The sequence below is a fragment of the Populus nigra genome, chromosome 10, assembly GCF_951802175.1.
Source record: "Populus nigra chromosome 10, ddPopNigr1.1, whole genome shotgun sequence".
Classification (NCBI taxonomy): domain Eukaryota; kingdom Viridiplantae; phylum Streptophyta; class Magnoliopsida; order Malpighiales; family Salicaceae; genus Populus; species Populus nigra.
In genome coordinates this window covers 8640574-8666254 of record NC_084861.1, presented here as the reverse complement: position 1 = coordinate 8666254, position 25681 = coordinate 8640574, and the positions used below count along the sequence as shown (strand labels likewise).

The window sequence follows — 25681 nt, the reverse complement described above, 5'->3', positions numbered from 1 at the left end:
AGGATAAGATTTGATAATATATATTCTATATATTATTCAAAAAATAATTATATATTTAAATCAAGTCGGGTTTATTAAGTTTAGATTAAATTATTATCTCTATCAATTAAAAATCCAACTCTTAAAAAAAAAAAAAAACCTTTCCATTCCCAATAAACAAAAATCTCCACGAGAAAAAACCTTTTTTTCCCTTGGAAAATGCTTTTGCAGGACAGATACTTTTCAATCAAAAGTTAGAACCAAATCATTCAACAAACCTTCAAACTTGTTTTAGAAATAAATAGAAAGAAGAAATCTTCAGATTTATTTTAAAAGTGTTGTGGAAGGCAGTCTGAAGAACTCGAATTGAGAAACTAGCTGGATATGATGTTTTACGAAGAGGTTTATATATTGAGTGCTAGATCGGAAAAGAAAAGGGAAGTGATGCATCGAGAGTTTCTCCTTTTCGCTTCCTTTTCATGTGGAGTCAATAGCCAAATCCCCGGTATCCGACTCTGCTTTACTTTTTTATTTTTTTTAGTTTTCGATGAAATTTCTAAATTGGTGCTAATCTGTGTTCCATTTTCGAAAAATTGAAAGGAGAGGAGGTAGGAAGCATAAACCTTATGGAACACATCCCTTTCATATTATATTAGCATCTTGAATTTACAGTTAGATTTTGATCTGAACCTCAAATATTTCAATATATGTTTTATACTAGTCTATATAAATAATTTTAGATATTTAAATAATCACACACTTCAAAATTAATTCTAGCATGGCACCCTTCCGGCTCTTCAATAATCACACACTTCAAAATTAATTATAGCCGTTGTTGAAGAAAAAAGAACTCGGTAAGGAGAAAACGAGTTGAAGTTTTGTGGTCAAATTAGAGACCATTTTTTTCTCAAAAAGAAAAAACTAGGAGAAGCCCTTTTTCCAACCTTTTATCTTAGAATATTATTTTGAACATGTATTAACTGTTCTCTAATATATTTTTTTTCTTCCCTCTAAATGCAAATAATTAAAAAAACGTATTTTTCATGTAAAATTAATTAAGATATATATAAATTAATCATTACTCATTCTGCGTTACTGATACAATGGCTTATAATTACAAGAGATCACCTGCACTTATTAAAGTTACATGCTCTATTGTATAATTTTTGAATTGAAGTTTCCTTACTAAAATCTACAATAATTTATTACACTCACATAACGTATCAAATGAGTGCAATTTTGAAATCATTAAAAAGAATCATTTAGTTTCAGTTAATATGTGAATTAATCTAAAAATATTTTTTAATTGAATAAACAAAATACAACAATAAAATAAAATAAAAGGAGTTAAATTGATATTTTTATGAACTTTTTTATTTCTTGATAATTAAATTTAGCTTGGACATAGTTATAAATTAGATAAATTAATCCAGCTCATAAAAAAACCAAAATAACATCAATCAACAAAGCTATTTTTCAAGTTAAGTTGATTTTAATCAACTTATTCGAATGACATGTAAGGTAAACAAGACAAACCATGATAAATTTGTTTTAACAGATGTGATTTATTCCTGTTCTCCCTCCCGTGAAAGAATTTTCACCTTTCATAAGTGCTGAAGAATTCCTCAGTCCCAACATCGGAAAAAATGACCAATGACACTTATTTCGCGAAACACTGCAGAATTTGTGAAAGGGAAGGATATTGGAAAATTCATACGATTCAAGTTATTCATATGATTTCCACTTGTTGATCAGTTCAATTTGAAGGGATTATTACTGCTTTCAAGTCCACGTGAAAAGGTCAATTTTATGTACTAGAAAATCACTGCTCAAATCCAAATAATTCAGACAGTTCATAAGACCACCAGTTATGAGAAAAACTCTGACCCCTGTGCTAGGATTCTCGTGCCGAAAGTCTATTAAATGTCAAAGGATCTGCTGGGAGGACTAAACACTTTCCACGATGAAAACTATTCTGTCCACTGTTGCTTTTTTATGCACATAAACAGGGTTATTTGTAAAAAAAATTGAAATAACAAATTTGATAAAATAATACAATTTATACTCTTGTAAACAGAAACAAACTATAAAAGTCATGTTTTGCTACTGTATATAAAATAACACAATTTTTCATCAATTTTGTTTGGTATTCTATAAATATTTTTATTTAACTGTGTTAATTTTTCTTTTTAAAATTCCATAAACAGACAATAGCTATCATGCTTTTCGTTCTAAAGATGCGGTTTTCACAAAGCAAGATCTTAGTGTTCATTACGATGTAGACAAAAAAGCCATTGAAAAACATCTACTGCTCCACCTTCCCAGGGCCCATTTTTAGCACGTATTGGCGTGATTCACAAGCGAATATCAACAATCCATCATCAGAATATTGCTTTGAGAGGTTCGAATTCAAAAAGGAAACGCAAGGGGGGAAGAGTAACAAACTGACAACGCAGAATCAAAGCAAAGGTGTATTTACATTGTAATTTGCAAATTTACTATCTTGTAACATACTCTGCACAACTCGATTTTGTACAAATTGCCCTGCATAATCCGCTCATTGAAATACAAGGATGTAAAAAGAAAGGAAAAATAATCCGATTCTCGCTTTGAGACTCGTTTCTTACAGCAATACAGAGGACAGATAACAATCGACCCATGACCTCCTTCCTAAGCAATAAAGTCTAAAAAAACCCCTCATTATTCTTGTCAGCTCATTTTACTTACAAAGATGCATCATATTTTTGACATACAAAAAAACCCTTTAAACATTATTTACACTGGCAAAAGATCCCTCAGTTTGCCTTTCATGAGAATCCCAAAATCCCTCTCATAACTACGTACCAAAATGATCTGTTTTAGCTTCTTTTTTTGAACTACGTATTTCGGGGGGAAACGGGGTTCTTAAGCCAAAGCAGGAACGCTGCAATTTCTACAATCCCTGTCAAGGCAGTCAAAGCCCTCAATTCTCACCACTGGCTTGCTTCCAAAACTTGATCGAACCAATCCTCCTTTCCTTGGAGATGATGATGATGATGATAAGTCCATCTGCGGTGGAATAGGCGTGACAGGTGAAAAGGGGGAGAATTTCTCATCCCCAAATCTAGCATCTTGAATTAATGGATTAGCTACTCTGCTCGGCGGCGACCCACAAAAAAATGGGGGCGGCGACGAGGATACTTGTGTGCAAAAAGATTGATTATCCATACCATAACAACCCTACAAAAAAACATAGGCACCGACAAGGTTAATGAATGGTCCAAAATATGCTGTAATGATTTTATTTTTACCTTGTGGTCGAAAAGTTGCCGTTGCTCATGGGACCGTCCAAGTTCAGATTTTTTTATCTCATAATTAGAAATAAAACAAATTACACTACAAAATAAATTAAGTAAACAGAAAAGGAAGAAAGAAGTATTACCTTTGCGAGGATGATTTCCAAAAAATCAGTCCCTGATATTGAATCACAAAGCTCTGATTGATGGCTGAAGATTCAAAAATTTTAATTTAGTTTCGAAATTTTTAACAAATTAAAAAACAATAGTAGGAGAAAAATTTAAGGAAACCAAAAGGAAAAATCACCTGAGCTGAAATCTGAGAGACCTGGCAGGGTGGTCGTTCAACAGACCAAGGCGTCTGGGTTTGGGACAAACCACCGGGTCTCTCCGCTCCGAGATTGGAATTGAGACGGAGTTCCGAATCTCTTCCCGGGTTGAGAAGGCGTTTTGTTGGATCGCGCAGTGATTCATCTTCACTTTCCTTTTTTTTGCCTTTTTTCCCTAGGAACAAAAGTCCTGCACATAAAACCAGCATAAAATAATTAAGACTTTAAAAGTTACATAAGCTTATTACAGATCTCGCATAAAAAAAAGAATTCAAACTTAATCATAAAAAAAAGAAGACAATCAGCTGCCAGCTCCACGCGGTTGCCTGAAGAATCGTAAGAAATAAATTGAACAAAAAAACCCCATATTTACGAGCTAGAAACAGAAATATTCCCCAAGGGAAGACCAAATCTGAAATATTGGTGGATTTATCAATTACCAGAACAAAACCCAAGCGGGAAACAGCATGTGAGGACATAATTAAATAGAGAAAAGGGAAAACTCAGCTAGGTATCAAGAATATTACCCCCTTTGGCTGCTTAACTGTACAATTCCAGCTTAAGGAAGGAAAGACTGTCTCAACCGGGTAAAGTGGCGTAGCTTAGCTATATTATAAACAGAAATGGAAAGAACATGAGCAAGAGAAAACGTCGAAGAGATAAAGAGAGGGTGGTTAATTCGGGGCTACAGAGGAAAGAAAGAAGGGTCAGGACCGGGTGGCTCTGTCTGATTTATAGATTGGAAAGGATCGGTGTGTTTTTTTTTTTAAATAAAAAAAAGATTAGAGGGGAGACACAAGAGAGTCAAAGCAAAAACTAATTTACAGGCAGAATAAGAAGTCGTTTGGGTATTGGGCAACAGTACAGGTAATAAATGAATTAAAATAAAAAGTAGGGGGGGCATGTGAAAGCGGGGCAGCAAGATCTACAGCTGCCTTTTCCCACTGCGTCAGGCTCCCTCTCTTTTTATGGTATTAATTGTGTGGAAACAAATTCACAATAACCCCCAAAATATCAACTTGCTTATTTCCATCCTCTCACGTAATCCTTTTCTCAAATCGATTCTCAATTCCTCTTTCACTGTATGCTTTTTTTCTTTGAAGTATAAAAAAAATAAATTAATTTGAAGTAAAAAAAATTATATATATATATATATTTTAAAACCCAAAAACAAACATGATCTTAAACCTGATTCACTCTGTATGCGGGTGGCTAATGGCTGCATTGACAACATCTCGAGGACTAGATTGAAAATTGTCGAGGCTCCGAATGGAAGAGTGAAACCCTATCATAAGTTGAGGTGTTTCTTTTTCTGTATAAAGTTTTATAGTTCACGCAGGCGGTGCCTCCCTCCCGCGATAAATCTCTTCGATTTTAGCACCCTTCTTTTTTAAATAGTATTATTTTGTAAAAATATCTCTCGAGAATTATCGCTATGGGAACGTAACCAAACCGTTCAAAACGATGGAATCCGCGGCGGTTGCCTTATCAGAAGTGGAGTCGCTATCAAGTAAGAAACGTGGCAGGTTAGTACCGGGTGTCAAGGACGTGGTAGGCATGATTGCATGTCCATGCAATTCTTTTTCACCTGCAATTTCCTTTTTCGTTTTCGGATTTTATTAACATATTTACGCAAATGAAAACAATAACAATAAATTGAGCGGAAAAATTAACTAGAATTTCTATATATATATAAAAACCTAGTTGTGCAGAATTTTTTTAATAAAGAAATACTCTGAATTGTATTCTCAATAATCAAAATCAAATATTACAACTCTTTTACATTATTAAATAATGCATAAAAAACGTCATAGATAAATTAATTCAAATAGTAAAAAGTTTTAAATTAAGTTAAAGGAAAAATAATAATTAATTAATTAATTAATTAGAAAAATATGACTACAAATAACTGATCCGATCTCATAAGCACATAATTCTCTAGTGGCACCCCACCTCTATTTGCATCATTGCTAAATGGTGTTCAAAAATTTCCAGCTCCGAGATGCATCAAAATCCAATCCATCCTTGCTAGTAAAAAAAAAAACCTAGCACTGGTCCCTAGCTCTTGACTCGACAACACGGAGATCGTTGCAAAATCCTTGGGATGGCATAGCTCGAATGAATATAGACTTCTCCTTATCAGTCCAATCAGTAGGATCCCAGCTCCCAGCTGATCTCTTTTGAAGAAGTCTTTTCATCAAAATTCGACACAACATCAAATGTCAAGTGAAACAAAAATGATAAATTAATGTTAAAACACTAACATTAAAATTACAAAAAACAAAAAAAACTGAAGGTTTCTGGGGAAACACTGTGCACTGGAACAATATGATTATTTTTTTCCCATTCCAATAAAAAATAAGTAAACTTTCTCTTGGGGTTATTTTAGTTTTTTTAATAGGAGACATTGGTTATTGTGCAATTGTTGTGAGATAATTCTGTTTGTTTTTTCCTTCTACACAATATAAAAAATTATTTATTTTTAAAAATAAAATTTATTTAAAGGATAATCAAGTCAATTCGGTGGCCGGCCCGATTCAAGACCAGGATTCCGGGTTTTGATCAGGTCACCCGGGTTAATTTTTTTTTTTAAATTAAAACGATGTCATTTTAGTAAAAAAACAAAAATAAAAGTCAACGAGTTGCAACCGAGTTTTTAACCAAGTCTTACCGAGTTACACTGAGTTTTTTCTTCCTCTATTGTTTTTTCAACCCAGCTTAGTTTCAGCTCTGGGTCCGCCAGGTCCCTAGACAACCCGTGGATCGAGCCAGATTTCAAAACTTTGATCAAAATTGGCTTAGTATTGTAATAAGTTTAATATTGATTAAAAAAATTACAGTGATGATGCGGTTAGATGAGCACCTTTCTACATAAATAGTGCATGACTTCTTGCGAATTACACAGAGCAACAACGATAATGAAGGTGAAAGGGGCTCAATCCTCCAAGGAGAATTTTCAATCTATCATTGCATATTTAATTGTGTATATTTAATCCTTAAATAAACATCTTTATCTAGTATATCTTCTTGTTTTTTTTTTTAATCCAAATTAACAGAAAAATCATGTGACTTTCATATGATGTATCTTGTGATGTCTAATATGTCCCTCGCTCCGAACAGGATAGAGAAATTATATGTCGTTATATTGTATTCGGTAAGTTTCTACACACGTAATTGCACCCACCATGCATTTAATTTTTAGTTATATGCCCAGCAAGTCCGCTCATCACCATTCAATTTAACCAAATTCACGCATTTTAATCACATGTGGTATATGAATTTTTATCGTTTAATTAAAACCACGTGTTTTCCTTCTAATACCTTGACAACAACAAACATTAATGGGATTTGTTTTTCCTTGCATGTTCGAATCAATATCTGAAAGACACATTTAGATCATCCTTAATCTGATCTTAATAATACATGTTTGTCTAGCTTTTTTTTAATTCCAGGATAATTTAAGAGATTTGACTGGGTTTTTACATGCCGACTAGTTGAGATTTTGCAAATGAATTGTATACGAGTTATAAGTTTATTTTTTTTTATAATAAGCTATCCACTATATATTTGATATTTTAATTAAAACCCAAGGACATAACAAATACAATTACACGTACAAGAACTTGTTGGAAACAACCTCAAGGAGGACGGACGAGTCACCTGGCCTATTTAGAGTAGAGATATTTTTCGATATTAAAATACACAAGGTGCAAGTCACGTGACATTTTCTACTAGCTTGAATGACAAATGGATGTAAGTGCATAACCACGAAAGATACTTTATTTATGGATTAAATAGGCACACTAACATACATATAATTAAGAATATATTAACCATCAAAGTGGTGGCCAGTGATAAGAGCTTGGGATCAAGAGATTTGATTTCTCTGTGGTCTCAAGTTCAAGCCCTATGGTTGCTTATATAATGACCACTAGAGGCTTACATGGTTGTTAACTTCAAGGCCCGTGGGATTAGTCGAGGTGCGCGCAAGCTGGCTCGAACACCCACGTTAAACTAAAATAATAATAATAAAAAAAAATATATTAGAAAATTAACCATCTAGTAGGTGACCAGTAGTAAAAACTTGGGACCAAGGAGTTTACTCCCCTTGTGATCTCAGGTTCGAGCCCTGTGATTGCTAATATGATGGCTACCGGAGACTTATATAGTCGTTAACTTCAGGGCCCGTAGGATTAATCGAGATACGCGCAAGCTGATCTGGACATCCATGTTAATAAAAAAATATATATATTAGAAAATTATACAATTATATAACTACAAATTAAGCCATTTACCACAGCAGCAGCAATAACATCAACAAAATTTTCCTTGCAATTAATATACTAGAAACTTTTGAATTCGGAATTAAGAAAATGTTTAATTGCATTCATATATATATTATAAATTTTTTTTTGACTAGTTGACGAAAAGTTCCACGCCCTTGCTTGTTGAGATATCCAACACACATTTCTCTTGTCATTTTCCAGGAACGAAAATAACAGTTTTAATAATTGAGGATCCAGAATCGTAAGATTGTGAAAACGACTACCACACCTCCCTTTATCTTTCTCTTGGGATGCTACCATCCATTCATTTTCTCCTAAACTTATCCCACATTTGCTTATCAATTTTCATTTTCAACACTGTTTTCTTAGCTGATATGCAAAGATGCGGATGATCTTGTGGTTTTGTGCTGCCCTCTTTCCATATATATTCTGCTATCACTTTCTTATTCACGGGACGGGCACAGAAGCTTTTCGAAATAATATTCTATCTGATTATTAAAAGAGTAACAAATAATACGCACCTGTTTTTAATCGTGGAAATTCGAACCTCAGTAATTTCTTAACTGGGTTGAAGATATAGACTTAATTTCACCATTGAAAAGCTTGCACCAGGTGCCTCTAGTTAGAAGGCAAAGAAAAGTAGAGATAATTATGATTTGCAACCTTTTTTTATATATATATATATACAGTCACTAATAAAATCTATATAGATTTTGTTGATTTCTTCTCCTCCTCCTCCTCGACCCCTCCCTTTCCCCAGGTCTCATCAAATTTTGTGCTTGACTTGTAAACTATAATACTGGTTGCTAGCTAGCTAACTTTGCTTCACACATGTGATATATATTCAGCAATTGATCGTCCAAGAACCAAGTACCTTGGTATCCTCGCTGTCATGAAATACGTTCAGAGCCTTAAAATTTAATAATTAGTGTATTAATAATTATATAGTACAAGGATAAATCGTATACTATGTACGTTTAATTCATGTACCTTTTTAGGAGACGCGTCATCCCTTGAATTGCGTTTAGTGGTGGTCCTTGAGTCTTCTCAGTTAGACGACAATGTTCATGATCTCATTGTCTGTTTAAAACAATAAATAATCCATCAACTTTTAGGACTCTTACTTTTAACGATGATCTGGAATTATAAATGACAGAGGAAATGCAATCTTTCCTCGCAACTCTATGCAAGTCGTCGTCGATGTTCATGGCTAATAAATAAAAAACTTTAAACCTTGAGCTGTGTTTGGTATGGGATGAAAAATTTGAAGTAAATATGTTAAGGGGGGCAAACTTGAGCAATGATCTATAATCCTCGCTTAATAAATTTTTTTAAAAATAAATAAAATATATTTATTAATTAAATTTTATAAAATGACAATTAACTCCACTCAACAAAAAAATTCAAGTACAAAATAAAAATTACTCAAAATTTTTATCTGTCAAACATATTTTAATTATATTACATTTTAGAAATGCGACAATATAAGATATCGTTGATTTGAAATCATGACATCAATTATAATGAATAGCCGAAGATACTGCAACGGAGAAGAGTTTGGCTTTTGCAGCGGAGAAGACTCCACAGGTCAAAGATACTATTCGGGAAGGGGCTCGAAAAACATCTCAACAAATTATAGAGAAGACATCTCAAGCGCGAAGGGCATTGTCCTTGAAGGAGCTGAGAAAGTTGCAGAGAAGGAGCACAGGCAAAAAACACTATAGTTGAAGGGCCTTAAAAGTCCACCCAGTATGCTGCAGAGAAGGGAATACAAGCAAAGGACACTGTTGTTGAAGAGACTAAAAAAATTACCCGTTATCTTGCAGAGAAAGGAGCGCAGGTAAAGGAAACTCTAGTTGACCCGGTAAAATTATATTTGATATCGCAGTTTTTAAATTTTATATTTAGTTAAATATTGTATTTTTGAACTGCAGCATCCTAGAAGTATGTTATTTTATCAAAAAAATTTGTTTTTATATCATTTCACCGTTTATCTGTAATTTATACGCTAATTGCCCAATTTATACTTCAATTTTCAAGTCCATTACCGGTTTGATCGAGTCAGAAATTACGCATTATGCAATGATGCTTCCAAATGATTCGATGAGAAGAGGGCAACGACAAGAAGAAAGGGGTATGAAACTACGGTTGATGCCGTTTTCCTGCTATGACCGGCCATTTTAACATCTGACCCCATTCAGGACACCATGCTCATGTATCATCATTCAGATTATCTGCATGTAACCTAGGATAATTATAATAATTTAACTTGGTAATCAAGAAAAAGGGAATGGCAAACAACTTTCAGGGAACGTAACGGCGTTTTTCAAAAGTTTTAGGCACCGTTTGGGAACGCGGCTGCGGCCGCGTTCCCAAAAAATTTGAATTTTTTTTTTTTTTTTTTGCTAAAATTTAATATAGTTTGTACGTTTTGGATCGTTTTGATGTACTGATATCAAAAATAATTTTTAAAAAATAAAAAAACATCGTTGGCATGCATTTTAGCACGAAAAGTTATTTGAAAAGCACCCGCAACCACACTGCCAAACACGCTCTTAATCAACTTCCTAGTTTAGCAAGCGGGTGTTCTACTTAAATTACCATTTTCATAGCTAGTCTTTCTTAACCATGATAAGACTTCGTGATGCAAATGTTTTTAACCAGATCATAACTTTAAAAGTTATTTAATTTTTATTATTTGAACTTACTTTTCATAGTGGTGATAACATAGGTTTGAAAAATATATTATAATTTATAATTTTTCTTAAACTATAACCACCAAAATTATAACAATACCTCGTGAGTGCAATAACTAATGCTTTTTTTAAAAATACAAATGAAATCAAATTGATGTTTTTTTTTAATGTTTTATGATAATTTGAATATATTGATATCAACAATAAAAAGACCGGGAAGCTGCCAAATTTTTAACCAAATTACAGAAAGGCATTAGATAAATGAATAAAAGATGTGAATGCAAGAAATTACAACCATAGAGCCCAAAGACACCTAAACAACAGGAAAATCTACTTCCCCGCCTGCTAATTTACACCTCTTAATGATATATCAAGCACAAATGATTTAAGCCGAGGACGGTTCAGACTCAATGGCTGCAGCTCGTTTCTTAGCAAAGTATTCTTCAGCACGAGCAAGGTTCTTAGCAACTGATGGTTTCACCCACTTCTTTCGGCCAGGTAATACAGTAAGAGAGCATCCAGCAGCCTCAAGCTTCTCCTTGGCTGCTGCTGAAAAGGCACGAGCTTTAATGTTCAGCTTGACACTTAGCTCTCCATCACCCAGAACCTAAATCCAAAAGAAAATGAGCATATCTCAAAGTTAACAGCTAGAAAACAGCATTATGATTTGTGGCTCTCACATGCAATTGACCTAAACTGTCTACACTTCTTTCTAAGAACTTAATTGTTTAGTCTCTTCATACTATGGCAAGCAGCGGGTTAGAGATGTCAATCACTCCAGCCTATTATTTCTGTACACCAACAATACTCACAGCATAGGATTTTCAGTCTTTAAGATGCAGCAAGCAATGATAATGAAATCACTTAAGCTTGAGTTTCTAAAGTTTATGAATCAAAATTCACATGACACACTAAAGAGTAACTATTAGCTCACAGAAAATAACAGCCTCCTTTTTTGCTTGGATAAAACAACCAATATACTAAGGTGAAACAGGTCTATTCACCAAGAACCTTAACCACAATTTTTATTTTTCTACCCCCTGTAAGAAGCAAAACATGTCCCAAATGGAGGAATCAGAACCTGATGCAAATAGCACGCAAATGTCTTTTCCAACTATGCCGTCACTTTACTGGAAAAAAAAATGTAAGGAATGACAGATACTCTGAAAAAAAATGTAAGGAATGCTGAACAATTTGGAGCTTACAAACAATATAAAAAAGACGGGCAAATCCTTCCAGCAAACGAAATCATAGAAGGTAAGTATGGCATCATTTCTAGTAACCTTATAAAAGATATTTCAGAATCTCACCAGATGAATAGTAGGCCCAGCAATATAAAGCTTGACCCAGGCATCTGTTCACTTTGATAATCATCCCAAATTGATTGCTTACGTAGTTAGGAACTCAATTTATTTATCCACATATACCTATTTGTGACTTTAGACACACTCATGGATAGCATACAAAATCAGACAAAAGTGTTAACGGTCTTATGGAAAGGGCAAACAGAATAGATATTTGAAACAAATGGCCATATTAAAGTATGGTGGGAGGGTTTGAGGATCTCAGGTCTTTCTGTGTTACAGGTATCACCTAAATCAAGAAAATATGTAAATATTTCAAATATTTCAAAGTTATGTAAGCTTATAAATCATAGATAGAACTGTCATATACCTTCAAAGGGAGTCTCCTTTCTCTTCCTGATGGGTTGATCAAGCCTTTCTCCTTCAAAGTCTCTAGTGATACCTCCGCTCCCTCTTGGAATCCTGCTGATGCTATGTCTTTCAAGTTCACAGGGACATATTTTGGCAAACCCGCATGCATACCTTTGAAAGTAACAGAAGCATACCAATGAGTTTATGAATATGAAAACACACACATCATTGAAACATGCAAGTCTTGCTGTGTGGAGAAAGGAGAGTTAAAAAAGCACTATATATTGATATTCAAGATGTGATAGCATGGTTTAGTTAATAGGCAATAGAGAAGCAGGACGGACCCTCTATACTAGATTCTTCACCATTTCAACAATCAGAATAAGTGTTTAAGAGTGTTTCGTAAAACTCCAAACAAAATGGCAGTGGGAGGTCCATTTAATTTACCCACCACAGATTGGTCTCTCAGCATGCCAAAGCCAAGAAATAAATAAACAAGGTTAATGACTCCATCTGGGCCATTATATTGTCAACATGCAAAGGCCTTCAAATTTGAGTATTGCTCATTTTAAACTAGAGAAATGAAATGCTGGCTCAGTCTTTCTGAACAAATTCATTGTGCATCGGCACCTCCTAGAGACTTAAAAGTTCAAACTATCACCAAGAATTCAAACACAAATATTGAAATTTGATTCTGCAACCCAATCACTGTGAAGACTAGAGAAATGGTGTCTGGCTCCTAGATCACATGAAGTTGCAAATGCATTGTTGAACACAATAGAGACCCTGCTATTCGTGTGTCAAAACCAATGAAGATCACCAATATGAAGCAAGAAAGAATTATTCTACAAACATGCTCACCCTTTGCCCCACTAACGTATTCTCTTTAGAAAGCACTTATCACTGGAACTTAAATACAAAGCAATACCCTAAAATTTTAGCCATCCTCACATGAGTTTCTACAAAATTAATTGACAAGATTCTCTAAAATTTCACACACAATTAATTTGAATAATAATATATTAAAAAAAAAAAGAGTACCTCCAGCAATTCCACGCAATTTAGGGATACGGCGGTAAAGAGGCATTTGTCCACCCTCAAACCCTTTTCGAACACCAGGACCAGACCGAGATTTCTGACCTCTCATACCAAACCCACAACTGTTCCCTTGTCCTGCAGAGATACCTCTTCCCTTTCTCTTCCCTTTCTTTCTAGACCCTGGTTGTGGGCCCAGATTGTCCAGCCTGAGCCTCGCTCCTGAAGATGTAGTAACCACAGAAGGTGCTGCTGCTTGATTGACTACCACCGATGGTCTTTTGTTCTTAGAATGGAGTGTAAGACAAGTGAAGTTGCATGTCTTTGGCTTCAATCTCGTCAAGTTTCCCTGTCATTAAAAAAAAAAAAAAAACTAAAATAACGGGGTTTTTTGTACCATGAAAGGAGAGTTTTGATTGATTTAAGTACCTTGAATGGAGAAGAAGGGCAAGGAAGAGACGCTGCTGCCATTGCCATTGCCATGGACTGAGTAGATATGAGCGAGTGTGAGAGAGCGTTTTCAGTTTTCACAGATATGGATACTGGATAGGCTTCCTTCTCTATTCCATCCTAAACGACATGGTTTCATTCCCACGTGAAGCCTTTATCATGTGCATAGAGAGTCCAATGACAATATATGGGCCTGACCTAGAAACCTCGAAAGAGTTGCAGTTTCGAACTTCACTAAAACCCAAACGCAACAGGCCATTATTTTTTCATGTTGATTTCCACTGGGCCTAACTTCGGCCTTGTAGATATTCATATTTTAGCAAAGGCCGTCCATCATCTACAAAATCAGCCAGCCATGATAGCAAATTTCAACCAGCTTTCCACTTGCGTAATTTTTTTTTTTGGTATTAGTGATTTTTTAAAAATATTTTTTATTTTGAAATATATTAAAATAATATACATAAAATTTTTATATTTATTTTTAATATCAACATATTAAGAAGACACAAAAATATAAAAAATATTAATTTTCAATATAATTTTATTTTTAAATTTTAGCAAACCTCTAAGCCGTGCAGTCTCAAACAGGGCTTCACCTCGGAGGAGATGCTAAATAACAACAATTTCTCCACAATATCATTCACTTATCCTTTTCAACTTTGGAGGATAATCCAGTTGGTGTGTGGATGTATTACCCATGTTATAATCTGAAAAAATCAATCCAGAAAAAATAAAATAAAAATTGTGTGTGTAAAACTGATTTAAAAATATTTTTTTTATTTTTAAAATTTGAAATAACATGGATATTTGACTATTTGTTCTCCATATGACCAACCACATTGACGAAAGTACAAAAACTTTATCTCAAACATAAAAGTGCAGGATCCCTCGGATGTGAAACTCGGCGGACATATGATCATCCTATTTTTATGCCATTTTCACCGCACACACTTCTTTTAAAAAGGAAAAAAGAAAAAGAACAGGATACTTTATGTATGACAGGTTTAAGGAAGACTTTGAATGACAATCTCGATCAATTATAAGTTGGTCAGTTAGTCCCTTGACAGAAGGAGAGAACCCCCAGGAAGGCTACCGGATCCAAAAGCATAAGGACATGTATATGTACTAAGCTTTGAGAAAAAACTGCTTTAGAATCTTTGAATAGAAACAAGAATACTCGAAATCACTAGACAGTTTTTCACTCGGAAAGAAAATCAATCGGCTTACCCCATGAACAAAATTCTTATTTTGATAAGCGCAGTCTCTACTGCCACTCGAGAGCCGCTACAGTCTTGTGATGCATATATATAAAATATCCTTGCATTCGGGATCCAAACAGTCATGCCAGCGCCCTAAAGGTTCACCATAGCTGCCACGGGAGAGTAATTCAGCTTCAGACCTGTACGTAACAGCAAAGACAGTGGTGCCCATGTGCCCATGTTTTTCTTCCTAGCATTTCACATGAAGAAGGATGTGTTAAAAAATAATATAAATCATATCCTAGGACCTCACCTAACAACTTAAGCTAGTGGGTTGAGATGGTTCTTTGACATGGTTTAGGTTGAGATGGTTCCTTGACATGGTATCAGAGCCTTGATGACCAAGCGGTCACGAGTTCGAATCTCACCATCCCTATTTATTTGATAAAAATTAAGCACAAGGTAATGTAGGCCTGTGCAAGTTTCAAGCTCAAAGGGCTTTCACTTGAGGGGGTGTGTTAGAGAATAATATAAATCATATCCTGAGACCTCACCTAACAGCTTAAGCTATTGGGTTGAGATGGTTCCTTGACAGAATAGACAGTATCTGGAAGAGGAAGCCAGTGGTAGTTTCCTTAGGGACGCATAAAGCAAATAATGCAGTTCTTTTTTTGGCACAAATATAAAGCACACATAATGCTTTTTTTTCTTTTTTCTTTTTTCTTTTTTCTTTTTTCTTTTTTATGGGAACAAATATAATGCACATAAGTGGTAATCTTATTCAAGCAAATAAAATCTCGCGAGGTTGGTCTATTAGTTTTGGTTTTGACGGAGATAGAAGGATGTTTTGTTTCAAAGGGAAGAATGATTATGAAGGATTCTATAGCTTTGAAAGAGTTCAAACAAGAAAGACTTGATTGCTTCCATAAACAAAGAGTGAAGATTGTTAATTTCCTTACACAAATTTATACGAACTGACTTGTATGTTTATTGAATCTCCTTAATTTAACCCCTTGTTAAGAAGATGAGGTTTTTGAGTCGCAGGAAAACACGCTAATGATTTAATTAGAGCCAAATATTTGGTGGTTTTAATAACCTTATACCGCTACAAAAATTTATCCCGGTAGAAAATATGACTTCTAGAATTTCTTAGTGAGATTTTAGCCCAGTATAAAAAGATATATTCAAAGCCCCTCAAACATCATTTCTATATTGATCTACAATCAAATCAAATAAAAAGAAAAATGAAGTTATAAGAGAAAAAAAGAGACGCAATGTTAAGCATACTAGATTTACAATTACAAATTAATTGTTTGATCTAAGAGACGCAAATTAATTCATGTCTTTTCAAATTTAATCACCACTATAGTTATTATCCCCCTTTTAATTCCAATTTTTTATTTATTTATAAAAGTACATAATTGTTTTTAATCTAAAAATAAAACATATGTTTCTTGTTACAAAAATAAAATAAATAGAAATATCTCTAATAAAATTGTTAGAAATAAATCACACAAGTATCTAGATGAACCCCCACTCTTAATTGACTCTTATCAATACATTCTTATTATTAATACACTTAAATTCTAAATGTATTAGCCCATTTATTTATAGAGAGATTGTTCTCTAACTATCTAATTAAACAAGAATTTTAATAAATTATGGTTTAACAAGGAGTTTTTTTTATAGATCTTCTAGTTCCCTCAATGACCCTCCTACGGGTTTTTATTATAGTTTGAATTATAATTTGATTGAATGAATTATGCCTCGTTTAATTTAATTGGGCTTTTAGCCTCAATTTTAAAGGAAAAAAAAGAAGGATGATCCTAGTAAATTAATTTAATAAAAATTCTTTTTGATTAAGGATTTCTAATTATACCAGAAATTTTATCTAACAATAACTCGGTTTTACTATGATAAACACTACTCTAAATACGGTTTTCTTGAATGAAAACACCAAGTAATCTCATGAACTTTATAAACACTTGGTGAATATATTAACTATGAGATCTTCACTTTCACAATTGATAATCTCAGTGGTTCAAAAACTGAACTCCAAAAGCGAATTAATTTTGATGAATGGATGATGAGCATCTTGGGTTACAAAATAGGATAGTCTTCTTCCATTATATTATAATTAAATATATAAAGAGTGCAATATTGCACAAACGTGGAGTTAATAAACAAAGCTTGAGTAGCCTCTTTAATCATCAACTAATTTCGCCGGGGTCAATTATTTTCCTTGCCTAACTAGCTAGTTTTTTCTTAAAAAAGAACCAAAATAGAATGTTCATCATGGTGGGAAGTAAATTTGGAAGGTTTGACAAACTCTCTGATGAAATGTTCATGGATTTTACTGCTGGACACGTATGGAGGAATGGACCACTTGTAATGAGCATCCAAACACTAACAAGAAATTTTTCAGATGTTTGAGCAAACATAAGCTTCACCCGCTTGCTTGTCCTCGTCATATAAATGGAAATTTATTTACAGACAAATATGTTATACTAACATGACCAATACCATCAAGTCAAGACCAAAAGATAGAGTGGTCCATAGGAACCAAATGCTAATTGTTTGCCTCTTGAAAAACCAATGGGGTGCTATGTGGCTCTTAGCTATTAATTTCACAAAGTGAAAAATTATTTTTTTCCAGAAAACACTAAAAAAGGTAATTAACTTCAATACCTTTTCAATATAAAAAATATTTTTGAAAAGCAAAACCAGAAACTGTCGCTGCTGAACTTGGCTAAGCTAGTTTCAATCCCCGCATTTTTGTAAAATCTAATTTGGATAATAAGAACTAAACGTTGAATATTAATATGGTGGGAGAAAAAGGAAACCAAATACTGGCAAGCTTTTTCTTATTTCAGATTGGTTGAAAAGGACTGTAAATAAGCAACTAGAGCTTCCAAAGAATAAAACAATACTTTTTGTGGGGTTGAGACTATATCCCAACTTAGATCACAAAACCCTAATAATTAGATATTGATAGCAACGCTTCCATGATCCATGGTAAGCCAGGGTACAATGATGCCCAAGAAGCCTTAAGCTTCAATGGGGACCATAAACTTGAAGCATGCCCTTCTCACAACATGATGTGCAGCAGGAGCAGCATGTTTGTAGGGCAAGGCTTGTCTTGATTGCCATCAAGGTATAAATGTCATCTTCCATTGCTTTAATTAGTGATGGAAGATATGCAAAGGACACTGGTGTTTGATTGCCATCTCTTATTTTAAATCTTTTTAGCATCTTCTAAATGCTTTTCTCATATATAAATCATTGAGCTTGATACTAGTAGTTCTAGGGCAATAGACCTAGCCTTCCTCAAGTGAGGCAAAACTAAGGCAACGTCCCTCTCATTGCTCCCTCCCTCCCTATTTATCAAACCAAATGACACTATACCCCGTCTACCTTGGCCTCTCTCCACACACACCCCCTCCCCTTTTTAAAGTCACGAGACCACACTGTCCCTTGTTCTTCTTTAAATTAGAGAGAAGGAGATGAGTCCAGGGGTTTGGCAGAGAAACTGATAGAGAACTTTCAAAGCTCCTTTTCTCCACCTTCACTCAACTAGCCTCTATATTGCAGTCCCAAACTGAAGTCATAATTTTCTAAAGCTTTAGTTATCTTCCCATCTGAAAGAGTGTTAACCTCACATATTTTTTTTTTCCTGTCTCTCTGTCGGTACCATGTAGGTCACCCCCACAAACCCCTTCCACTCGCACCCTTTCTCTTATCTTCTCCTTTACCATCTCAGTGTTCTCTTACTCTTCAACACTCCTTTTTAACTCCTTTTTTTGTCTTTTGCTTTTTCTTTTTAATCATTTTTTCAGGAGACCCGAGAACAACCCGTTAGACCTCAACAACTTGCCTGAGGATTACTCTAGAGATGGTAAACAAGTCCTTGATGAAGGCTCTTCTTCTGGTAAGCACATCTATAAGGTTTTTTTAACAGTTCAAAAACTCGACACATAACCTCTCTCTCACCCCCTCTCCTTTTCATTTTCGAGAAAAGACCAAACAAAAGAAAAACAAATCCAAGAAAATGGAAGAAAACCTCCATGATTTCGATGAAAAGAAAATGTATAAGGGCAAAACTTTTTCTTCCCTCACTTTCCCCCATCAATTTTTTTTTCATTTCTTAATATTTGGCATTATGAAGCCTCAAATGAAACATTAAAGAAGAAGAGATGGAACAAAGAGTTGAAAAGGAGGGGGTTTAGGGAACAGAGATGGGTAGCTAGGGTTCGGCTTTTGGAGCTAGGAATGGTCTCATCTAAGTTTCTCTAATTGGCTGCTTTTTTTGCAGGCTGCAAGAAAAAGAAAAGCGGCGCTAAGGATGGGAAAGAAGAGTGTGGTAAGGTCTATGAGTGTAGGTTTTGTTCCCTCAAGTTCTGCAAATCTCAAGCTCTTGGAGGGCACATGAACCGACACCGACAAGGCAAAGTCATGTCCTATCTTTCTTCACCTTCTATCGACATGTATTAATCAAAGACGTCAAAACATAGTACCTTTTATTTTATATTTTTTAACGGGGCAGGGCAGTATGATTTGCCATGAAATTGATCACTATAGTATAGCGCGGTCATGTGAATCTTGAGGAAAACCAAGTTGACGTGTTGTTGAAATTCCTGTGTGTTTTTGGTTTTTTGATACCTTGATTGATTTGATTTGTGTTGTTGGTTCGTCAGAGAGGGAGACAGAAACACTGAACCGGGCTCGCCAACTGGTCTTCAGTAGTGATAACCTAGCCGCCCCTGTGGCTCACCTAGGGTACGTAACTATTTACATCCATCATCTTTATCCTCCATTGCTTTCTTACCCTTGTCTTATCTCTCTCTCCTCCATCACTCCATGCTTTTTTCATGGGGTTCCTCTTACTCCATCCTTACTTCTTTCTTCAGACCTTTCAAGAGGAAAAAGGTAACAAGACAATCCTTAAAAGCAATATATATATATATGACATGACCCCAGATACTTTTTTGAACTAGAAAGGCATCTCATTTCATAATCTTCTACTTTTAGAAGAAGACTCTAGCTACTTTCTTTTATCTTATGTGATCAATGCTTCAGAGATCCTCTCGCTGTTTTGTTCCTTGTATTTTGATTTCATAGAAGCAAAAACAAAATCTCTATATGATTTCACATCATCCTGTTGTTTTGCACCAAAAGTCATGAACATTATATGATTCTCTAAAAAAAAATTACATTATTTGATTCCAATAATTAATATTTCTGTTTAATTTCAATAGTTACACAAAGATCATGATTATCATATACTGTATTCTTCTTCTTCTTGCCTACTAGTTTGGAACTATTAATGGCACAGATTCTTTTAATTAATATTCTTAGCAGCTGCCATCCAATGGGAACAGGGAGCTACCACCCAGCAGGCAACATTGGAGATCCATTTAGATCAGCGTACACAGTACCAAGACTGTTCCCTGGTTCTTCATCAACTCTCTTACCAGCACCAGCACCAGCACCACAACCTCCTCATCAATCGTATCTATACACATCTCCTTCACGCCTCCCAGCTTCCTATAACTCACAGTATCCTCAACAGCCCATAAACGATTATTACATTGGACATGTACTCAACAACACTTCACAAACACACCCTTCCCACCAGAACATGAACTACAACATGAGTGCCTCAGAATCCAATTACACTTGCATTGGTGCACCAGTAGCTCACGGTGGGTTCGGACTTGGTTCAAGCCGTAGCACGGAGGGAAGCGGTAGAGATGGATCACTGAGCAATCAGGAAGATGGTTTGAATTGGGGAAGGAGCTATGCAGCGGGAGGACAGCAGCATTTGGATCATCCTTCCTCGATCAATCGGTTTCAAGATGGGTTTTAAAGATTTTTTTTTTCCTTTCTGTTTTTTCTTCTTATTTTGTGGGATTAATGGCAGTATTGAATGAAGTATACTGATCATCTTTGACACGGTACCCATAGAGAGAAAACGAGAGGGACTTAACAAACTGACAAATGGGGTCATGCAAAGGAGAGAAGTTTTTGTTTATGTACAGGGATTGGGGTCAGCCTTTTGAGCTCATGGACACTCTCAGCTAGTTTGGCTCGGAGCTATCTATGAGGATTGGAGGGGGGTATATGTTGGTGTTGGTGTAATTGTACTAACCAAGTGAGAAAGATAGGGGACTATAGGCTATAGCTTGTGAGGTGGGACAAGGAGTTAGATTTGAACTGAAAGTTCCTAACCCCCTTTTGCATTTGGACTTGATTTTGCATGGCAATGAATAGTTTATTGGTTTCTTTTATGTATAATAGCCAGTGTGTGTGTTTTTTCTTTTGCTCTTTCTTGTTTTATTTTGTGGCTCTCCACGATATCTTTGACCAAAAAGGGGTGAGAGGGTGAGGGTTTAACGCCTTCTCTCCCCCCACATAGACAGACGTACAGATGCCCACCTCAAGAAACCAAATTTGGCATCTTCTGGTTTCTTGAAACATTTATGGTTAGACCATGCTTGAACGATACGAGCAATGTCATGGAGAGAAATATCTGTCAAGAAAAGTCTGTGAGAGCAGTAGATCTCTTTCTTATATCCTTATTCTTCTGATTCCGTTCTTACTTCTTACTAGTACTGCAGTATTAATTTATTAGTACAGATTTCACTAACTGCAGTTTAATTTAGTGTCTAGAATCATGAATCCTTCTTCTCTTTTTCATTTTTCTCTCTTATATGGATCTCAGATAACTAATCCCACTGGGAATTTTAAAAAATGACATGAAAAGTTGAGAATAAATCATCAACCTTAACCTTAATTTAAGGTTGAAACATAAATTTAACTCTTAAATTCAATACTGAATTCACTCAATTAAAGCATTAGTAAAAAAAATGGCTAGAGTCAAACCGAGAAAAAAGGCAAGATGGTTTATGGCATCCTCTCATCATGCACAGGCTAGCTCAATCAATTCCATGAAGTGGCTAACCAGTTCTAATGAGGAGAAACCATGGAGAACGCAAGGGTTGTTCAATAAAATTGCGTTGTTTGGGAATGGTTTGAAGAGTGTCAGATATAACCATTGCCAAGCACTTAGCTAAGGCTTTGTTTCATATTGCATTTTTACCGTGTTTTATTTTTTAAAAAAAATTAGCTTTAATATATTTTAGCTTCAATTTTTTATGTATTTTTGAATTTTTTTTATTTATTAATGTAAAAAATAAATTTTAAAAATAACAAATATATATCATTTTAATATATTTTTAAATAAAATACACATTAAAATACAACCTCCACCAAAATTGCCCAAGTAGGAAATACATTTTTGTTGCCTGGTTTTGACTTTAGACGTTTTCTCTTTGCGTTATTTTGTGTAAGCGTTCTATTTTTTTTTCATAGCAGCTTCTGCTTTAATTTATTTTCTAATAATACCATCGATTTTCATAAAAAAAGAAAACGGAGTTTTGTTCTCATATACTTTTGTGCAGTAATTAAAATGCGATCAGAAGATGTCAATTTTTTTCTAAAAAAATCATTTAAATTATAAACAAATATTAACATAAATTCTGTAAATTAAATTTCATGGTTGATCAGTGGAACAAAAAAAAACTAATAATCTCCTTAGAAAATTACTTTGTAACAAGACAAACTACTATTTATTATAATAACATGCCTAAAAATTTGCTCTTGCAAAAAACATTAAACTATACTTTAAAGGTAAAGTTATTTTTTTTATCATAATATAATTGTCTTTAATATACCGTATAAAGTTAGATTTGTCATTTGTTTTTTTTATTGTATAGTAAAATTACTATTTTAGCCTTAGAATGAAAAAAAGCTAACGTCTCTCACTCAAGGGTATTTTAGTTATTTTATTTATTTTAAAAATAGTATAATTATTTTGATATTAAAGACAAAAATATCATAACTCTCTCATAAGATTTTATAGTAATTTAATGGTTGCTTATGGGTTTTATTGAGCTATACATTAATTTTATTGTAAATTTAAAGATTGTTCATGGGTATTAAAGTAATTTGTATATATTAAATATTGTTTATATATATATATATATATATATATATATATATATATATAGTAAATATTGTTTTTAAAGATTGTTCATGGGTATTACGTTGTTTAGACGAGGCTGTCCATTTATTAAACACCGTTTTTCAGTATGGTTTTTGAAAAATCTCAGGATAGCAATTTTTCATCATGGCTGACTTTACTTTGACTTTTTATGATATACATGCGATCAGTAACAGGACTTTTATATTCCACTCTTAAGACCAGAAATCATTACTATTTTATTCATAATTAATTCAAGGTTTTAAAACAGAAGCAAGAAAATGATAAATTCTTGATTCACATTTGTTTTTTTTATTGACAATTTAATTAATTAACTGAAGCGTGAAAGCGTGAGTTTGACAGTAGAAATATCGGTACGGTACACGGAAACGAAATAATGAACCGGTGAATATCATAATATTCAAAACAAATTCATCATAATATTCTCCCCAACTTTTGACTTCTTTTTTCTTGTTATGAGTTGGACTTCTGTTTGGTTGTTAATTAACTTTGATTTTTTTTCGCTGATTATATTTCCTAATTTCATATACTGTGTACTGAATTTCAGTCCTTCACACTGACCAAAAACATAAAATTTATATTTTGTTCAAATCAATTACCACCTGCTGCTTTAACTTCACTCTCTTAAAAAAAAATAAAAAAAAATATGCATGTTCCAAGATTCCTGATGGTTTCAAACAGGAAATTATTGTTTTTTTCTTTCTCTATTTTTCATGTTAGCTTTTTAAAAATTCAAGAAGAAGTCTTTATTTTTTATCTTTTAAATTTGATTTTTATTTTTTTTATTATTATTTTTTGTTTCAAATCATTTTTCAAATTGATTTTGTCTTTCTCTATTTTTCATGTTAGCTTTTTAAAAATTCAAGAAGAAGTCTTTATTTTTTATCTTTTAAATTTGATTTTTATTTTTTTTATTATTATTTTTTGTTTCAAATCATTTTTCAAATTGATTTTGTTTTACGATTTCATCATGATTTGTTTTTTTCTATCAAGTTTAATCTCTATTCTTTTTATTGTTATTTTTTTTTTCTTTGACAAGTTTTTTTAATTGATATTTTTAAATTCAGAATAAACTTCTTAACTGGACTCGGATCTAGAGTTTTACAGGTTACGAGTTTTTTAGATTTCACCCTCACCTGCTTAGTTTTTTTTCCCCTTCGCCTAAGCTAATTTTTTTTCTTATTTCATCCTTCATTATTTATTCAATTAAATACCGGATTCTTTTTTTTTTAGCTTTCTTTTTATGGAATTTTTTTATTGATCTTGAAAATAACCTGGTTATCTTGGGTCTTTTTGCTTATCGTTCTTTGTTAAGTTTTTTTGGCTAATTCTTGAAATTTATATTCTTTTCTCATTCTCTTCCTTTAATATTTGAAATGATTTTTAAAACAATTTATGACGTTTTTAGAATTCTTATTCTATTTCATAACCTTTATTTTTTTTTCTTTCAAATTTAGTTCTCATTTATTTGATTACTATTTTGTTTTATATGATATAATTTTTAAATTTTTTTTCTCTAGGATTTTCTATTGATTTTGAAAACAAGTCAGGTATTTTTTTGGATCTTTTTAATTGTTGGATTTGCTTTTTCTAATCAATATTAAATTAGTTAGAGGTTGAATTTCTTGATTAAATCCATGTCTAAAATTTAATTAGGTTGCATGTTTGAGACCTTTGCTTAAGTTTAGAAAGTTCACCTGAGTTTTTTTATTTTTATTTTTTTCAGTTTCATCACTCAAAATTTATATCATTAGTGATTAGGCTTTGCTTTTTTCTTTATCTGTTTTTATATGATTTTTTTCACCGTACATTTTGTTGTTTCCCATATTATTATTTTTATTTGTCTATATATTAATCTTTTTTCCTTGATCATGTCTATGCACCAAGTCATATTTATTTTTAAAAAATAAAACACATTTGCGTCATAAAATTACAACTGGTTTTCAATTTCATTTTTTTTATTTTTTTTAATTTTTTTCATTCTTTGTAGGTTTTTTCTATCAAATTTGATCACCATTCTTTTCATTGATATTTTTTTCACAATTTCATCTTTCAAGGTTAAATTGATTGAGAATTAAGCTTCTTGATTCAACCTAGGTCCAAGATTTTATAAGTTGTGAGTTTTAGAGATTAAACTAAGTTTAAGAGGTTTGTTTAGTTTTTTTTTTAAGCTGATGATTTTTAACTTTTTTTTAGATTTTTGCTTTGTTATTTTTCTTCTTTTGACTTCTATAGGGTTAATCTTGGATTTATGACTAGATTCATCAATTTCAAAGGTTAACATAAGTTGAATTTTGTTTTTTTTTCATTTTTTAATTAATTTATTTTAATTTTATCATTTAAAATTTAATGCATTGAAAATTGATCTCTGTGTTTTTTTTCCCTTTCTTTTTAAGTTGTCCTTTTTTCCTGCTTTTATTTTTACAAGGTTATTCCAATTTTATATCCATTGTCATGGAGTTTGTGATCAGTTAACCTAGTTTAACTGGTTTTTTTTGTTTTTGTTTTTTACTGTTTTACCCTTCAACATTGAGTTTTTTATGTCCAAATCATGTGGGTTTTTTTTGTCATTTTTTATATTTATATTATTTAAATTATTAATTGGTTTAATGACTCAAGTCTCAAAATGTTTTTCTTAATGTTTTTTTACATTGAAAAAAAATGACTAGCCTACGATGAAACGCAAACCACAAATCTAATAACAATGAATTCAAA

The 25681-nt window shown here is 33.2% G+C and overlaps 3 protein-coding genes across 3 annotated transcripts; 1 reads left to right on the top strand and 2 right to left on the bottom strand.

Moving 5' to 3' along the window:
* Positions 1-2437: 2437 nt before the first annotated feature.
* On the bottom strand, positions 2438-4479 carry LOC133704284 (uncharacterized). The gene is made up of 4 exons (XM_062129072.1): positions 4111-4479; positions 3562-3773; positions 3401-3464; positions 2438-3198 (listed from the first exon to the last, which is right to left on the bottom strand). Exons 2-4 carry the CDS (start codon positions 3726-3728, stop codon positions 2884-2886), a joined length of 546 nt encoding a protein of 181 aa, XP_061985056.1. The 5' UTR covers positions 3729-3773; positions 4111-4479; the 3' UTR covers positions 2438-2883.
* Positions 4480-10793: 6314 nt separating this feature from the next.
* On the bottom strand, positions 10794-13842 carry LOC133704227 (large ribosomal subunit protein uL15c). Its single transcript, XM_062129004.1, has 4 exons — positions 13685-13842; positions 13262-13604; positions 12240-12391; positions 10794-11172 (listed from the first exon to the last, which is right to left on the bottom strand). Exons 1-4 carry the CDS (start codon positions 13736-13738, stop codon positions 10951-10953), a joined length of 771 nt encoding a protein of 256 aa, XP_061984988.1. The 5' UTR covers positions 13739-13842; the 3' UTR covers positions 10794-10950.
* A 4067-nt stretch (positions 13843-17909) lies between these two features.
* On the top strand, positions 17910-20841 carry LOC133705268 (zinc finger protein JAGGED-like). Its single transcript, XM_062130409.1, has 5 exons — positions 17910-18022; positions 18741-18832; positions 19217-19353; positions 19601-19680; positions 20263-20841. Exons 1-5 carry the CDS (start codon positions 17910-17912, stop codon positions 20768-20770), a joined length of 930 nt encoding a protein of 309 aa, XP_061986393.1. The 3' UTR covers positions 20771-20841.
* Positions 20842-25681: the final 4840 nt, after the last annotated feature.

What these genes read in the sequence shown, in the direction of transcription:
- LOC133705268 (XM_062130409.1), top strand. Translation starts at nt 17,910, where the DNA reads ATGATCCATGGTAAGCCAGGGTACAATGATGCCCAAGAAGCCTTAAGC. An exon ending in ACCGACACCGACAAGGCAAA is followed by an intron (nt 19,354 to 19,600) that starts GTCATGTCCTAT and finishes GGTTCGTCAGAG; the next exon opens with AGGGAGACAGAAACACTGAA. An exon ending in GCCCCTGTGGCTCACCTAGG is followed by an intron (nt 19,681 to 20,262) that starts GTACGTAACTAT and finishes TATTCTTAGCAG; the next exon opens with CTGCCATCCAATGGGAACAG.
- LOC133704227 (XM_062129004.1), bottom strand. Translation starts at nt 13,738, where the DNA reads ATGGCAATGGCAATGGCAGCAGCGTCTCTTCCTTGCCCTTCTTCTCCA. An exon ending in ATTGCGTGGAATTGCTGGAG is followed by an intron (nt 12,392 to 13,261) that starts GTACTCTTTTTT and finishes TTACTTTCAAAG; the next exon opens with GTATGCATGCGGGTTTGCCA. An exon ending in AAAGGAGACTCCCTTTGAAG is followed by an intron (nt 11,173 to 12,239) that starts GTATATGACAGT and finishes TTTTGGATTTAG; the next exon opens with GTTCTGGGTGATGGAGAGCT.
- LOC133704284 (XM_062129072.1), bottom strand. Translation starts at nt 3,728, where the DNA reads ATGAATCACTGCGCGATCCAACAAAACGCCTTCTCAACCCGGGAAGAG. An exon ending in TCTCTCAGATTTCAGCTCAG is followed by an intron (nt 3,465 to 3,561) that starts GTGATTTTTCCT and finishes TTGAATCTTCAG; the next exon opens with CCATCAATCAGAGCTTTGTG. An exon ending in TGGAAATCATCCTCGCAAAG is followed by an intron (nt 3,199 to 3,400) that starts GTAATACTTCTT and finishes GTTTTTTTGTAG; the next exon opens with GGTTGTTATGGTATGGATAA.